We start from the raw sequence: 17,850 nt of genomic DNA, 5'->3' as shown, positions 1-17,850 counted from the left end.
GTGGAAGTGCAGAGTCTTAACCACTGGACCACCAGGAAAGTCCCCACAGTACATTTTATACCTGTGATTCATTTATTTTGCAGCTAGAAGTTTGCACCTTTTAATCTCCCTCACCTATTTCTTTCCTCCACCACCCCCCCTCTGGAAACCACCTCTTTGTTCTCTGATTCTGTAACTGTTTCTGTTTTGCTCTGTTAGTTCATTCGTTTTGTTTTTTAGATTCCACATATAAGTGAAATCATACAGTATTTATCTTTCTCTGCCTGGCTTATTTCACTTAGCATAATGCCCTCTAGTTCCATCCGTGTTATCACAAATGGCAAGCTTTCATTCTTTTTTATGGCTGAGTATTTTCCACTGTGTGTGTGTGTGTGTGTATGTGTGTGTATATATATATATATATATATATATATATACACACATATATATATACACCACATCTTCTATTCCCATTAATCTATTGATGGGCAGTTAGGTTGCTTCCATACCTTAACTATTGTAAATAATGCTCTAATGAACATAGGGATGCATGTATCTTTTCTAATTTGCATTTTTGTTTCTTCAGATAAATACACAGGAGTGGGATTGACAAATCATATGGTAGTTCTGTTTTGAAATTTTGAAGAATCTCCATACTGTTTTTCATAGTGACTGTACCAATTTACATTCCCACCAACAGTGCATGAGGGTTTCCTTTTCTCCACATCCTCACCAACACTTGCTATTTGTTGTCTTTTTTGGTAATAACCCTTCTGACAGGTGTGAGGTAGTATCTTCTTGTGATTCAGTTTCCGTAATGACTAGTGATGTTGAGCATATTTTCATATGCCTGTTGCCCATCTGTATGTCTTCTTTGGAAAAGGTCTATTCAGGTCCTCTACACACTTTTTCAGTTGGGTTGTTTTATTGACTTTGAATTGTATGAGTTCCTTGTATATTTTAAATATCAACCTGTTATTAGCTATGTCATTTGCAAGTATCTTCTCCCATTCAATAGGCCACCATTTCATTTTGTTGATAGTTTCCTTCACTGTACAAAAGCTTTTCAGTTTGATGCAGTCCCATTTATTTATTTTTGCTTTTGTTTCCCTTGCCTGAAGAGACAGATACAAAAAAATATTACTAAGATCAATGTCTAAAGAGCTTACTGCCTGTTTACTTCTAGAAGTTTTATGGTTTAAGGTCTTACATTTAAGTCTTTAATCCATTTTGAATTTATTTTTCTACATAGTGTGAGAGAGTAGTCTAGTTTGTTTCTTTTGCATGTAGCTGTCCAGTTTTCCCAGCACAATTTATTGAACAGGCCGTCTTTTCTCCATTTTATATTCTTGCCTTCTTTGTCATAGATTAATTGACCATAAGTGCGTGAGTTTATTTCTGGGCTTTCTGTTCTGTTCCACTTATCCATGTGTCTGTTTTTGTGCCAGTACCATACTTGTTTGATGATGGGCACTTTGTACCATAGTTTGAAATCAGGGAGTGTGATACCTCCAACTCTGTTCTTTTTCAAGATTTCTGTGGCTATTTGGAGTCTGTTGTGCTTCCATACAAATTTTATGATTATTTGTTCTAGCTCTGTGAAAAGTGGCATTAATATTTTGATAGAAATTGCATTGAATCTATAGATTTCCTTGGGTAGTATGATCATTTTAACAGCAATTGTTGATGGGATTGTTTTCTTAATTTCTCTTTCTGATAGTTTGTTGTTAATGTATAGAAATGTATCACATTTCCGTATGTTAATTTTGTATCCTGCACATTTACTGAATTCATTGATCAGTTCTAGTAGTTTTTTGGTGGCGTCTTTAGGATTTTCTATATATAGTATCATGTCATCTGCAAAAAGTGACAGTTTTCTTTCTTTGTTTCCAATTTGGATTCCTTTTATTTCTTTTTCTAGTCTGATTGCTGCGGCTAGGACTTCCAATAATATGTTGAATAAAATTGGTGAGAGTGGAAATCCTTGTCTTATTCCTGATCTTGGAGGAAATGCTTTCAGCTTTTCACATTTGAGTATGATATTAGCTGTGGATTTGTCATATGTTTAGATCTGAAGTGAGTCTCTTGTAGGAAGCATATGTATGGGTGTTGTTTTTGTATCCATTCAACCACTCTGTGCCTTTGATTGGAGCATTTAGTCCATTTACATTTAAATTAATTATTGATATGTATGTACTTATTCCCATTTTGTTAACTGTTTCGGAGTTGTTTTTGTAGTTCTTTTTTGTTGAGGTCCTCTTCCTTTTTTTCTGTTTTCTTATGATTTGATGCCTACATTTGGTGTTATGTTTGGATGCCTTTCTCTTTTTTGTGTGTATATCTACTATAGATTTTTGGTTTGTTGTTACCATGAGGTTTGTGTATAGCAATATATATATATGCTTGTTTTAAGTTGCTGATCTCTTAAGTTCAAACACGTTTTAACAACCCTGCATTTTTACTTCCCACCCCCAATGTTTACTGTTTTTGACATCACCTTTTTGTTTGTGTATCCCTTAACTACTTATTGTAGATGTAGATGATTTTACTACTTTTGTCTTTTAACCTTCCTACTAGATTTATAAGCTGTTGATTTATTACCTTTATTGTATATTTGTGTTTCCCTATAAGATTTTTTCTTTTGTAATTTTCATGTTTCTAGTTTTGGCCTTTTCTTTTTCACATAGAGAAGTTCCTTTAACATTTCTTGTAAAGCTGGTTTGGTGGTACTCTTTTATAAGCATTTGCTTGTCTGTAAAACTTTTGATCTTGCCATCAAATCTGAATGAAAGCCTTGCCAGCTAGAGTATTCTTGATTGTAGTTTTTCTTCCTTTCATCACTTTAAATATACGGTGCCACTCTCTTCTGGCCTGCAGAGTTTCTGCTATAAAGTCAGATGATAGCCTTATGGGAGTTCCCTTGTATGTAACTTGTTGCTTTTTCCTTGCTGCTTTTTATTTATTTATTTATTTATGGCTGTGTTGGGTCTTCGTTTCTGTGCGAGGGCTTTCTCCAGTTGCGGCAAGTGGGGGCCACTCTTCATCGCGGTGCGCGGGCCTCTCATTATCATGGCCTCTCTTGTTGCGGAGCACAGGCTCCAGACGCGCAGGCTCAGTAGTTGTGGCTCACAGGCCTAGTTGCTCCGCGGCATGTGGGATCTTCCCAGACCAGGGCTCGAACCCGTGTCCCCTGCATTGGCAGGCAGATTCTCAACCACTGCGCCACCAGGAAAGCCCTCCTTGCTGCTTTTAATATTCTGTCTTTATCTTTAATTTTTGTCACTTTCACTACAGTGTGTCTTGGTGTGTTCCTCTTTGGGTTGATTCTCTTTGGGACTCTCTGTAACTCCTGTACCTGGATGTCTGTTTCCTTTCCCAAGTTAAGGAAGTCTTCAGCTGTTATGTCTTCAAATACAATATGTTCTCTGCCCCATTTTCTCTCAATCTTCTCTTTCTGGGACTACTATAATGTGACTGTTAGTATGCTTGATATCGTCCCAGAGGTCTCTTAAGCTGTCCTCATTTCTTTTTATACATGTTTCTTTTTCCTGTTCAGCTTCAGTGATTTTTCACTACTCTATTCTAGCTCACTGATTTGTTCCTCTGTATCATCTGATCTATTGTTGATTCCTTGTGGTAGATTTCTTATTTCAAGTATTGTATTCTTCATCTCTCTTTGTTTCTTTGAATTTTCTAACTCTTTGTTCATGTTTCACTCTGTTCATCCATTCTTCTCCCAAATTTTTTGAGCATCTTTATGATTGTTACCTTGAACTCTATATCAAGTAGATTGCTTGTCTCCACTTCACTCAGTTCTTCTTTTGGGGTTTTATCTTTTTCCTTCATTTGGAACGTATTCCTCTGTTGCCTCATGTTGCCTAATTTGCTGTTTTTTTTTTTTTTTCTCACACTACAATAGTTAATTTTATTTGTTCAAGGACTCATCTTGCAAGCATTAAACCAAGCTTGGGCTTTGATTCTGGGAGCCCAGATTCACATACTTAGGAAGATAAGAGTAGACTGTGCTCCACATACAGGGATGAAAACTAAAGGCTCATGGTTAATCACACTGTAGTTTTAAGTTTCTACAGCCTAGCAGCCAGAAGTCACAGGTCCTTTAGGTCCTTCTGGATGTCCCAGAGGGTGTCTGCACTTTTCTTGAGTTGTGCAACCTCATCATCCTTCAGCTTCTGGCTGATAACACTGGTTAACCCCCGAGCATTCAGGATACATGGAAGGCTCAAGAAGACTTCATTTTCAATGCCATACATCCCCTTCACCATTGTTGACACTGGGTGAATCCTGGATAGATTTTTCAATATAGATTCAATAAGATCAGCCACACTTAATCCAATAGCCCAGTTGGTGTATCCTTTTAGCTTGATGACTTCATAGGCACTTTCAACCACCATCTTGTGCACTTTCTTCCAATTTTCACTATCATCATCCGTTCCCATTTCTGGATTCAGTTCCTGGAAACACCTGCCACATTCACCCCACTCCACACAGCCACACTTGAGTCACCATGTTCTCCCAAAATCCATCCGTGGCAGCTGCTGGGATGAATGCCAAGTTTTTCAGCCATAGGATAACGATATCTAGCAGAATCCAGATTACATCCACTTCCAATCACACGGTGCTTGGGTAATCCACTTAGTTTCCAGGTAACATATGTGAGAATATTCACTGGGCTAGAAACCACAATTATGATGCAGTCAGGACTGTACTTGACGATCTGAGGAATGATGAACTTGAAGACATTAACATTCCTCTGCACCAGATTCAGACGACTTTCCCCCTCTTGCTGGTGAACTCCTGCAGTTACCACCACGATCTTAGAATTGGCGGTCACAGAGTAATCTTTGTCTGCCACAGTTTTTGGTGTCTGAAGGAATAAGCTCCCATGCTGCAGGTCCATCATTTCTCCTTTGAGTTTATCTTCCAAAACATCCACAGGAGCAAGCTCATCAGTCAGAGACTTTCCCAGAATGCTGATGGCACATGCCATACCAACTTGTCTAACACCCACTACAGTGATCTTATTGTTTGGGACCGTTGCCTCTTCTTCTGCAACTGGTGTGATCAGTTTTTCCTTAAGAGTTGCCATTGTGCCCAGGGGAGAGAAAGTTCTTGAGACGGTGGTAAGGGTTGCACCTAATTTGCTGTTTTTATTTCTATGTATCTGGTATTTGGTTGTTTCCCAAACTTGGAGAAGTGACCTTTTGTAGATGTCCTATGCGTCACAGCAGCACAGTCCTCTCTGGTCCCAGAGCTATATGCTCTAGTGGTCCCCCTAAGAGGACTGTGACGGTCCTTCTATTGTGATGGGCTGACTACTGTGGTTGGTCTGGTAGACTTGGCTGGACTGGTCCCCTGTCCAGTTGGTTGCCAGTCCCTGCCTTATTCGGAGGCTGCTGGCCACTGGTGGGTGGAGCTGTGTCACAAGGTGGCTGACTGTGGAAACCCTTGGGGTCCTGGGGCTAGTGCTGGCCCAGTGGTGGGTGGACCTGGGATTGGGATGGGTGGCTATGGGGCCAGGGGTCCTGGATCTAGTATCAGTCTGCTGGTGGGTGGGACCAGTTCCTGACATGGCTTACTGCATGGTCCAATGTGTCCAAAGCTGTTGACAGCCTGCTAGTAAGCAGGGCTGGATCCCAGGTTGGCTGATGAAGGGGTCCGAGGTGTCCCAGAGCTGGTGTTAATCTACTCGTGTAGCTCAGAGGGTCCTGGGGCTGGTGCTGGCCTGCTGGCGGGTCAGCTGGGTCCTGACATGGCAGGCTGCAGGGCTCTGATGGTCCTGGTGGGGCTGGTGTCTGCCCACTTGTTGGTGGGGCCAGAGTCCAGGGGATACCAGGGCTGGTGGTATCCCCTGGTGGGAGAGGTTGTGCGAGTGTTGAGCTGGCTGGTGGGGGAGGCTGGTCTCAGGGAGGCTAGAACTGGCTCACTGGTGGGTCAACCACCCAGGGGTATGGGTCTTGCCTTTACCACGTCTCCACCCTTCCCACCCATCTACTTGTGGTTCCTTCTTCATATCTTTAGTTGTAGAAGATCTTTTCTGCTACTCTTCTGGTCTTTCTCATCAATAATTGCTCTGTAAATAGTTGTAAATTTGATGTGCTCATGGGAGGAGGTGAGCCTAGAGTCTTCCTACTCCAACATCTTTGTCATTCTCTAATCTGTCCGTAATTTTTTTTATTGTAGTTGAAATACTCAACAGGAATTCTCTTAACCAATTTTAAATTTATTACTTAACTACAGGCACTATGTTGAACAGCAGATCTCTATAATTTATTCATCTTGTATAACTGAAACTTTATACCCATTTTACAACTCCCCATTTCCCCCTCCTCCTAGCCCCGTGGCAACTCTGCATCTATGGGTTTGACTGTTTTAAGTATCTCATATAAGTGAAAGCATGAAGTATTTCACTTTCTGTGACTAGCTTATTTCACTTAGCATAATGTCCTCGAGGTTTTTCTGTGTTGTTGCATATGGCAGGACTTGCTTCTTTTTTTTTAAGGCTGAATAATATTCCATTGCAGATAAGTACCACATTTTCTTTATCCATTCATCTTTCAGTGGACATTTAGGTTGACTCCATATCTTTGCTATCGTGAATATTGCTGCAATAAACATGGGAGTGCAGATATAACTTACATATCCTGATTTCAATAGTTTTGGATATATACCCAGAAGTAGGATTGCTGGATCATATGGTAGTTCTAGTTTTAATTTTTTGAGGAACCTCACACCTGTTTTCAAAAGAGCCTGGACCAATTTACATTTCCATAAACAATGTACTAGGGTTCCAATTTCTCCACATCCTCGACAGCACTGTTTATCTATTTTTTAAAGAATCATAGCCATCTTAACAGGTGTGAGGTCTTTTTTTTTTTTTTTTGCATTTCCCTGATGATTAGTTATATTGGTAACCTTTTAATATACCTGTTGGTTATTTATATGTGTCTTCTTTGGGGAAATGTCTATCCAAATCCTTTGCCCATTTTCTAGTTGGGTTGTTTAGTTTTGCCTATTGAACTTAATTTTGTTTTAAGAAGATATGTATTCCAGTGAATGAAATCACATGACCTCCTGCAGAATGACTTTGGCCTCTGAGCACTTGTTATGAACATTTATCATTACCTCTTGAATTTAACATTTTGAAATTAACTTATATAATATAGAATTGTGTTTTCAGAAGTATACTGCCATGACATTATACGGATTCATCTTTAGGCAATCCAGTGGTGTGAAGACTTTTAGCAGTTGCAGTTTGAGTGACTTTGAAAATTTCATTTCAAATATGGGTGCCCAATGTCTTCAGAATAAGCCACAAATGCAGAGGGCTCCGGCAGCAATCTGTGGGAACGGCAGAGTGGAGGGAAATGAAATCTGTGACTGTGGTACTGAGGAAGTAAGTCTGATAATTGGAAAATTGATAAATTTATTGTTTTAGTTCAACTCTTTGTCATAAATGTTATATATCTCAAATATGACTGAGTACCGTGCAAAATATTGGCAGTAATGAAATCAAGGTTGAAATACATACAAGAATATACCATCTAGATTTAATAGGTTGAAGATTTTTGGACAAATATAAGAATATTCCCAAAAAATTATTGCTGACAGGAAAAAAGGGAAGTCTACAATGAGCTTTTGGTTCCAGACTAAATAGGTAAAATCTTTCAAACCTGTGCTTAACCTTTGGACATTTGATAAGTGTCTTATTGAAGATTAATGTGGGAGCAGACCATCAAGTACCCTTTAGGGTATTGCCTCACAATGGAATCAGCAGTATGGGGAGGGAAGACTGTTAAAGTTACAGTCTGAACATTGGGTGATTTTGATTACTCACTTGATAGAGAAGCCCTAGAGAAAATATAATGAATGTAAAAGGTCCAGGGTGTAATGCTTCTAGACAGTTCAGTTTTTGCAGCAGTACTGCAAATATCATAAATGTTCATGATCATAAGATAGAAATGATATTAGGATTGGATACATGCATGGGTCAGAACAAACTTGTACTCATATCACATTGTTTTAATACTGTGCCTTTATATTATGTTTCACCATTTGGTTGAACAAGTCCTCCCTTTTTACTCTTCATCTATTTTTAAATCAGTTTTCTTGGAGGCATCATCTGCATACAATAAAATACAACAAATATAAGTATACAGGTGGATGAATTTTTGTAAATGTACACAAGCATTGGTACAATTCAGATAGAGATTTTTTTTCATTTTTTAAATTGACCTACAACACTGTGTTAATTCCTATTACACAACATAGTGAATCAATATTCTATACATTTCAAAATGATCATCTTGATAAGTCTAGTTATGATATGTCACCATATAAAGGTATTACATAGTTATTGGCTATGTTCCCCATACTGTACATATTATATTCATGACTCATTTATTTTGCAACTAGAATTTTGTACCTCTTAATCTCCCTCACCTATTTCTTTCCTCCCCCCAAACCCCTTCCCTCTGGCAACCACCTGTTTGTTCTTTGTATCTATAACTCTGTTTCTGTCTTGCTATGTTTGTTCATTTGTTATATTTTTAGATTCCACATAAAAGTGAAATCATAAGGTATTTGTTTTTCTCTGTCTGACTTATTTCACTTAACATAATACCCTCTAGGTCCATCCGTGTTTTTACAAATGGTAAAATTTCATTCTTTTTTTTTATGGCTGAGTAATATTCCATTGTATATTTGTAACACATCTTCTTTATGCATTTATCTATTGATAGGCACTTAGTTTGCTTCCATATCCTAGTTATTGTAAATAATGCTGCAATGAACATATGGGTGCATATATCTTTTTCTTTTATTGAGTATCAATGATTTAAAATATTATATTAGTTTTAGGCATACAACATAGTGATTAAATATTTTTATAGACTGTACTTCATTTACAGTTGTTATTTAAAAAAGGGCTATATTTCCCTGTGCTGTACAATGTATTTTTGGAGCTTATTTATTTTATACATAGTAGTTTGTACCTCTTAATTCCCTACCCCATCTTCCCCCTCTTCCCTTTCCCCACTGGTAACCAGTAGTTTGACTTCTATATCTGGGAATCTGTTTCTGCTTTGTCATATTCATTCATTTGTTTTATTTTTTATATTCCACATATAAGTGATAACATAGAGTACTTGTCTTTGTCTGTCTGACTTATTTCACTAAGCATAATACCCTCTAGGTCCATCTATGTAGTTGCAAATGGCAAAATTTTATTCTTTTTTTATGGCCAAGTAATATTCTATTGTATATGTATACCACATCTTCTTTATCCATTCATCTGTTGATGGACACTTATGTTGCTTCCACATCTTGGCAATTGTAAATAATGCTGCTATGAACATTGGGGTGCATGTGTATTTTTGAATTAATGTTTTTGTTTTCTTTGGATATATATTCAGGAGTGGAATTGCTGGATCATATGGTAGCTTGATTTTTAGTGGTTTTTTTTGAGGAACCTCCATACTGTTTTTCATAGTGGGAAACAGTGTACAATGGTTCTCTTTTCTCCACTTACTTACCAACATTTGTTATTTGTGATCTTTTTGATGATAGCGATTCTGACACGTATGAGTTGATATCTCATTGTGGTTTTGATTTGCATTTCCCTAATGATTAGTGTTGTTAGCATCTTTTCATGTGCCTATTGGCCATCTTTATGTTTTCTTTGGAAAAATGTGTATTCAGGTCTCCTGCCCATTTTTAAATCAGGTTATTTGTTTTTTGGATATTGAGTTGTATGAGCTGTTTATATATTTTGGATATTAACTCCTTATCAGGCACATTATTTGCAAACATTTTCTCACATTCAATAAGTTGTTTTTTGCTTTGGTCAGTGGTTTCCTGTGCTGCACAAAAGCTTTTAAGTTTAATTAGGTCCCATCTGTTTATTTTTGGTTCCTTTGCCTTAAGAGACAGATCCAAAAAATATTGTTGCAGTTCATGTCAGAGTGTTCTGCCCAGGTTTTCTTCTAGGAGTTTTATGTTTTCTGGTCTTATATTTATGTCTTTAATCCATTTTGAGTTTATTTTAATACATGGTTTAAGAAAATGTTTCAGTTTTATTCTTTTAATGTAGCTGTCCAGATTTCCAGCACTACTTACTAAAGAGATTGTCTTTTCCCCATTGTATATCCTTGCCTCCTTTGTTGAAGATTAATTGACCATAAGTGTGTGGGTTTATTTCTGGACTCTCTATTCTGTTCCATTGATCTATGTAGCTGTTTTTGTGCCTGTATCATACTGTTTTGATGACTGTCTCTTTGTACTATAGTTTGAAATCAAGGAGTATGGTACCTCCGGCTCTGTTCTTCTTTCTTCAGATTGCTTTGGCTATTTGGACTCTTTTATGTTTCCATACAAATGTTAGAATTATTTGTTATAGCTCTGTGAAAAATGCCATTAATATTTTGATAGGAATTGCATTGAATGTATAGATTGCCTTGGGTACTATGGCCATTTTAGCAATATTAATTCTGCCAGTCTATGAACACTGTATATCTTTCCATCTGTGTCATCTTCAATTTCTTTCATCAGTGTCTTATGGTATTCCAAATACAGGTCTTTTACCTCCTTAGTTAGATTTGTTCCTAGATATTTTATTCTTTTTGATGCAATTCTAAATGGGATTGTTTTCTTAATTTCTCTTTTGTTAATTCTTTGTTAGTGTAAAGAAATGCAACAGATTTCTGTATATTGATTTTGTATCCTGCACTTAACAAAATGGCAGTAAGTACATACCTACCAATAATTACTTTAAATATAATTGTACTAAATGCTGCAATCAAAAGAAACAGGATGGCTGAATGGATAAAACAATAAGACCCATATATATATACTGCCTACAAGAGACTCACTTCAGATCTAAAGACACATGCAGACTGAAAGTGAGGGAATCAGAAAAGGTATTGCATGCAAATGGAAATCAAAAGACAGCTGAGGTAGCAATACTTATGTCAGACAAAAGAGACTTCAAAACAAAGACTGTAAGACAAAGGACGTTATATAATGATTAAGGGATCAATCCAAGAAGATGCAACATTTATAAATATATATGCATTTAACATAGGAACACCTAAATACATAAAGCAAATATTAACAGACAAAAGGGGAGAAACTGACAGTAACACAATAATAGTAGGGGACTTTAACACCTCACTTACATCAAAGGAAGGAACATCCAGACAGAAAATCATTAAGGAAAGACTGGTCTTAAGTGACACATCAGACCAGATGGAATTAATAGAAGTAAATATAGAACATTCCACACCAAAGCAACAGAATACACATTGTTTCAGGTGCCCTGTAACATCTCCAGGGTAGATCACATGTTAGACCACCAAACAAGTCTCAGTAAATTTAAGAAAATTGAAATCATATCCAACCTCTTTTCTGACTAGAATGCTATGAGACTAGGAATTAACTACAAGAAAAAAAGTGCAGAAAACAGAAATATGTCAAGGCTAAACAATATACTGCTAAACAACCAATGTATCACTGAAGAAATCAATTAGGAAATTTAAAAAATACCTGTAGGCAAATGAAAGCAAAATGCAATGAACCAAAATCCATGAGACAAAGCAAAAGCAGTACTATGAGGGAAGTTTTTTAGTGATACAAGCTTACCTCAGGAAACAAGAAAAATCTCAAATAAACAACCTAATCTTACACCTAAAGTAACTAAAAAAAGAAAAAACAAAACCCAAAGTTAGTAGAAGCAAAGAAATAATAATCAGAGCAGAAATAAATGAAATAGAGACCAAAAAAATAGGTTAATGAAGCTAAGAGGTAGTTCTTTGAGAAAGAGAAAGAAAATTGATAAACCTTTAGCCGGACTCATCAAGAAAAAGAGAGAGAGAGCCCAAATCAATAAAATCAGAAATGAAAAAGGAGAAGCAACAACCAACACCACAGAAATTCAAAGGATCATAAGAGATTACTTCAAACTATATGCCAGTAAAATGGACAACGTGGAAGAAATGTACATATTCCTAGAAATGTGCACTCTCCTAAGACTGAACCAGGAAGAAACAGAAAATATGAACAGACCAATTGCCAGTAATGATATTGAATCAGTAATAATATTTTAAAAAACTACCAACAAAAAATGTCCAGGACCAGATGGCTTCACAGGTGAATTCACCAAACATTTAGAGAACAGTTAACACCTGTTCCTATGATAATAAACGACCGTATATATGCGTCTTTCCCTGAATTCTTTTCTGTTTATTTGTCTGTCCTTAGGCCAATTCCACACTGTCTTAACTAATGTACTTTTCAGTAAGTCTTGAAAACATTGTGTGTAAATCAGCCAACTTTGGTCCTCTTTTCCAAAATAGCTTTACTATTCTAGGACCATTTTATTTCCATGTAAATTGGAGAACCGGCATGTGAATGTAGGGACTTTGATTCGAATTGTGTTGTATTCATACATCAATTTGGGGGGAATTACTTTTCTTACCAATGTTAAGTCTGCCATTCTATGCACATTGTGTATCTCTCCACTTATTCAGATCTTCTTTAGTTCTTCTATAGATTTCTTGTTTTGATAGTGTTTAAATTTTTTACTTAACAATTGTATCATTTACTTAACAATTGTATCACAATTGTATTAACAGTTGTGTAACAATTAACAATTAAAATTTAACAAATAAAATTTAACAATTTTATTTAACAATTTTATACTAACAATAGTATAAAAATTACAGTGGACTTTCCTGAATTCTAGTGTTGATTAGAAGTGCTGAGAGTGGCCTTCTTTGCTTTGTTCTTATTTTAGGGGGAAAGTTTTCTGACTTTCACCATTAAATATGATATTAGATATAAGCTTTTTTAAAAAATAGATGCCCTTTACCATATTGAGGAAATTTCCTTCTATTTCTAGTTAACTAAGAGTTTTTTAAATTGAATAAATTTGAAGTGTAATATTGTAAGCTTAAGTTGTACAGTGTGTTACTGTGATACATTTATATATTATATGATTGCTGATGTAGTGATATTTATTACATTACATAATTACAGTACAATATTAGTGTCTATATTCATTATATTGTGCATTAGATCTCTGTGGCTTATTTATTGCTCGATACAAGTGTGTACCCTTAAATACCATCACTCTTACTCCTCTGCCTCCGCAACCTCTGGTAACCAGTACTTTACTCTGTTTTTCACAGGTTTAAAGATTCCACATATAAGTGATATCACACAGTTCTTGTCTTTCTATGTTTGACTTATCTCACTAGCATAATGTGCTCAAGGTCCACACATGTTGTTGAAAATGGGAGGATAGCTTCCATTTTCATGGCAGAATAACATTCCATTGTGTATGTGTACCAAATCTTTTTTATCCATTAATCCATTGATGGGCATTTGGGTTGTTTCCATATCTTAGCTATTGTAAATAGCCAAGATTTATTGTGATAAATGCATATATCTCTTTGAAATTCTGTTTTCATTTCCTTTGGGTATACACCCAGAACTGGAATTGCTGGATCATATGGTAGGTCTATTTTTAATTTTTTGAGGAACCTCCATATTGTTTTCCATAGTGGACCAATTGGTTGGACCTATTTACATTCCCACCAACAATGTATAAGGCTTCCTTTTTCACCACATCCTTGCCAGCACCTGTTGTCTCTTGTCTTCTTGGTGATAGCCATTCTGACAGGTGTGAAGTGGTATCTCATAGTGGTTTTGATTACCATTTCTTGATGATTAGTGATGTTGAGCATCTTTTCATGTGCCTGTTGGCCATCTGTATGTCTTTAGAAAAATGTGTATTTAGTTTTTCTGCCCATTTTTAAATTGGAGTGTTTTTTTGTTGTTATCAAATTGAGTAAGTTCTTTATATAGTTTGGATATTAACCCCTTATCTGATATATGGTTTGCAAAAATTTTCTCCCATCCTGTAGGTTGTTTTTTCCATTTTGATAATTGTTTCTTTTGAGGTGCAGAAGTTTTTGAGTTTGATGTCCCATTTGTTGTTTTTTCTTTTGTTGTTTGTCCATTTGGCATCACACCCCAAAATTTATACCCAAGACTAGTATCAATGAGGTTTTCCCCTACATTTTCTTCTAGGAGTTTCATGGTATCAGATCTTATGTTTAAATCTTTGATCCACTTTGAGTTAATTTTTCCGGGTAATGTGGGATAGGAGTCATTGTCATTGTTTTGCATGTGTTTCTCTAGTTTTCCCAGTTGTTGAAGAGAGTATCCTTTCCTCATTGGTTATTCCTGACTCCCTTGTCGAATATTAGTTGACCATATATGCCGTGGTTTAGTTTTGGGCTTTCTGTTCTGTTTAATTGGTTTACATGTCTATTTTTGTCCCAGTACCATACTGGTGTTTGTTTGTTTGTTTTATTATATAAGTTTCAGGTGTACAGCACTATAATTCAACATCTGTATACACTACAAAGTGATCAGCACCACAAGTCTACTTACCATCCATCACCATATAGTTGACTCCCTTCACCTGTTTCTCTTACCTCCTAACCCCCTTCCCTTCTGGTAACCACTAATCTGATTTCTGCATCTGTGAGATTTTTTGGTTTTATTTTGTTGGCTTTTGTGTGTGTGTGGATTTTTGTTTGTTTGTTCATTTGTTTTGTTTTTAGATTTCAGATATGAATGAAATCATATGGTATCTGTCTTTCTTCATTTGACTTATTTCACTTAGCATAATACCTTCAAGGTCCGTCCATGTCACAAAAGGCAAGATTTCATCTTTTTATGGATGAGTAAGTATTCCACTGTGTATGTATACTAGGTCTTCTTTATCCATTCATCCATCAGTGGACACTTAGGTTGTTTCCACATCTTGGCTGTTATAAATAATGCTGCAATAAGCAGAGGAGTGCATATATTTTTTCTAACTAGTGTTTTTGTATTCTTTGGATAAATACCCAGAAGTGGAATAGCTAGGTTGTATGGCAATTCTTAATTTTTTGAGTAATCACCATTGTTTTTCATAGTGGCTGTACTGATTTATAGTCCCACTAACAGTGTACTAGGGTTCCCTTTTTCCATATCCTCTCCAACGTTTGTTATTTTTTCTTTTTGATAATAGTTATTCTAACAGGTGTGAGGTGATATCTCATTGTGGTTTGATTTGCATTTCCCTAATAATTAGTTATGTTGATTATCTTTTCATATGCCTGTTGGCCATCTGTATGTTTTCTTTGGAAAAATGTCTGTTCAGGTTCTGTGCTTGGTTTTTAGTCAGGTTGTTTAGTACTTTGTTATTGAGTTGTATAAGCTCTTTATGTATTTTGGATGTTAACCCCTTATCAGATATATGATTTGCAAATATATTTTCATTCAGTAAGTTGCTTTTTCATTTTGAGATGGTTTTCTTTGCTGTGAAGAAGAATTTTAGCTTGATATAGTCCCATTTGTTTATTTTGCTTTTGTTTCTCTTGCCTTTGGAGTGGGTTCCACAAAAACCTTACTGAGATTAATATCAGTGAGATTATTCCCTATGTTTTCTTCTAGGAATTTTATGGATTCATGTCTTATATTCAGATTAATCCATTTTGTGTTCATTTTTGTGTATGGTGTAAGGTATTGGTCTAGTTTCTTTCTTTTGCATGTGACTGTACAGTTTTCCCAACACCAGTTGTTGAAGAGACTCTCCTTTCTCTATTGTATATTCTTTGTTCCTTCATTGTAAGTTTATTGTCTGTGTATGTATGGGTTTACTTTTGTGCTCTCAGTTCTGTTCCATTGATCTGTGAGTCTGTTTTTGTGCTAGTACCATCCTGTTTTGCTTATTGTGGCTTTGTAGGAAACAAAACATACCGTTTTGATTACTGTAGCTTTGTAGGAAACAGTCATCCCTTGATATCTACAGGTGATTGGTTCTAGGACCCTTAAAGTATACCAAAATCCATGGATATTCAAATCCCTTTTATAAAATGGCATATAACCTACCCACATACTCCCATATACTTTAAATCATCTCTAGATTACTTATAATACCTAATACAATGTAAATGGTATGTAAATAGTTGTAAATAAAATGTAAATGCTATGTAAATAGTTGCCAGAATGCAGCAAATTTAAGTTTTGCTTTTTGGAACTTTATGGATTTTTTTCTGAATATTTTCAATCTAAGGTTGGTCGAATGCATGGATTCAGAACCCACAGATATGGAGGACCAGCTGTAATTTGAAATCAAGGAGTGTGATACTTTCAGCTTTGTTCTTCTTTCTCAAGATTGATTTGGCTGTTGGGGATCTTTTGTGCTTTCACACACATATGGTTTTTATTACTATGGCTTTGTAGTTTACTTTCAAATTCAGAAGCATGATACCTCCAGTTTTTTTTTTTTTTCTTCTCAGAATCACTATTTGGAGTCTTGAGTTTCCACACAAATTTTAGGATTGTTTTCTCTATTACTGTGAGGAATACCTTTGGTATTTTTACAGGGATTATGTTGAATCTGTAGATGGCTTTGGGTACTATAGCCATTTTAACAATATTATTTCTTCCAATCCATGAACATGGGGTATCTTTCCATTTCTTCATGTCTTCTTTGATTTCCTTCAGCAAAGTTTTGTGGTTTTCATTATGCAGATCTTTCACTTTCTTGGTTAAAATTATTCCTAAATATTTTATTGTTTTTCATGCTATTGTGAATGGGATGGTTTTTTTTTTAAATTTCTCTGTCAGATGCTTCATTATTAATGTAAAGGAACGTGATTGATTTCTGTATGTTGATTTTGCATCTTGCCACTCTACTGAAATCATTGATTAATTCAAACAGTTTTTTGACTGGTTCTTTGAGATTTTCTGTATGTAGGATCATATCATCAGCAAATAACCACAGTTTTACTTCTTCTCTTTTTATTTGGATGACTTTAATTTTTTTTTGTCTTGACCAATTGCTCTAGCTAGGTCTTCCAGTACTAAACTGAACAGGCATACTGAGAGAGGGCGTTATTGCCGTGTTCTTGATCTTAGGGGAAATGCTTTCAATTTCTCTCCATTAAGTATAATCTTAGTTAGCTGAGAATTTTCAATGAAGAATTAGTGTTGAATATTGCCAAATAATTCTGTGTCTATAGAGCTGATCATATGAATTTTCTGTTTTTATTCTATTATTAATATGATACATTTAATTCATTGGTTTTTGAGTGCTAACCCAGCCATCATGCAGTCCTGAGATTAGCCTCACTTGGGTTATTTAATATATATAAATTTATATGTATATATAGAAATTTAAAATTTGCCAATGTTTTGTTCAGGATTATGGCACTTACTTTAACAAGGGAATTGTCTGTAGTTTTATCTTTTCTTGCAATCTCTTCTTCTGGTTTTGGTGTCAGGGTAATTTTGGACTCATAAAATGAGTTGGAACGTGCTCCCTTACCCCTACTTTCTGAAAGAATTTGTTTAATATTGGTATTATTCCTATTTATTTATTGTGGAAGAGCACTTAAGAGGAGATTTACCCCCGTAAATCTAAGCCCCTAGAAGTTTTATAGTTTGGATTTTAGTTTTAGGCTTATGACCCATTTGAGTTATTATTTGTGTGTGTGTGTGTGTGTGTGTGTGTGTGTGTGTGAGAAAGGTGTAGGGTCAGTGTCTAGAGTCATTATTTTCCTTGTGAATGCCCAGTTGTTCCAACACCATTTATTGATAATTCTCCATTGAGTTACATTTACTCCATTAACAAAGATTTTGTTATCTCTATGTAGGTCTATTTCTGGGGTCTCCATTTTGTTCTAAGCTCTTTGTCTATTTTTTTGTGCATACTACATTGCCACTATTATAGTTTTTATTAAGTTTTGAAGCTGGGTATTTTTGGTCCTTCAATTTTCCTCCTCCTCTTCCTCTTCC

General features: G+C 35.8%; 2 protein-coding genes across 2 annotated transcripts in view; one reads left to right on the top strand and one right to left on the bottom strand.

The window, feature by feature from the left end:
• The window catches only part of ADAM32 (ADAM metallopeptidase domain 32), a 170,423-nt gene that overhangs the window by 92,823 nt on the left and 59,750 nt on the right, over positions 1-17,850 (top strand). The window contains exon 12 of the mRNA XM_061177368.1: positions 7,216-7,393. Within this exon, the coding sequence (XP_061033351.1) occupies positions 7,216-7,393 (178 nt within the window). The remainder of the gene's footprint in view (positions 1-7,215; positions 7,394-17,850) is intronic.
• LOC133081482 (L-lactate dehydrogenase B chain-like) lies at positions 3,878-5,127 on the bottom strand. The gene is given in 2 exon segments (XM_061177622.1): positions 3,878-4,456; positions 4,459-5,127. Coding segments are annotated over 2 exon segments (999 nt in total). The 5' UTR covers positions 5,087-5,127; the 3' UTR covers positions 3,878-4,085.

The sequence above is a fragment of the Eubalaena glacialis genome, chromosome 20, assembly GCF_028564815.1.
Source record: "Eubalaena glacialis isolate mEubGla1 chromosome 20, mEubGla1.1.hap2.+ XY, whole genome shotgun sequence".
Lineage (NCBI taxonomy): Eukaryota > Metazoa > Chordata > Mammalia > Artiodactyla > Balaenidae > Eubalaena > Eubalaena glacialis.
The sequence above is the reverse complement of the archived record's forward strand: the minus strand, read 5'-3'. Positions and strand labels throughout refer to the sequence as shown.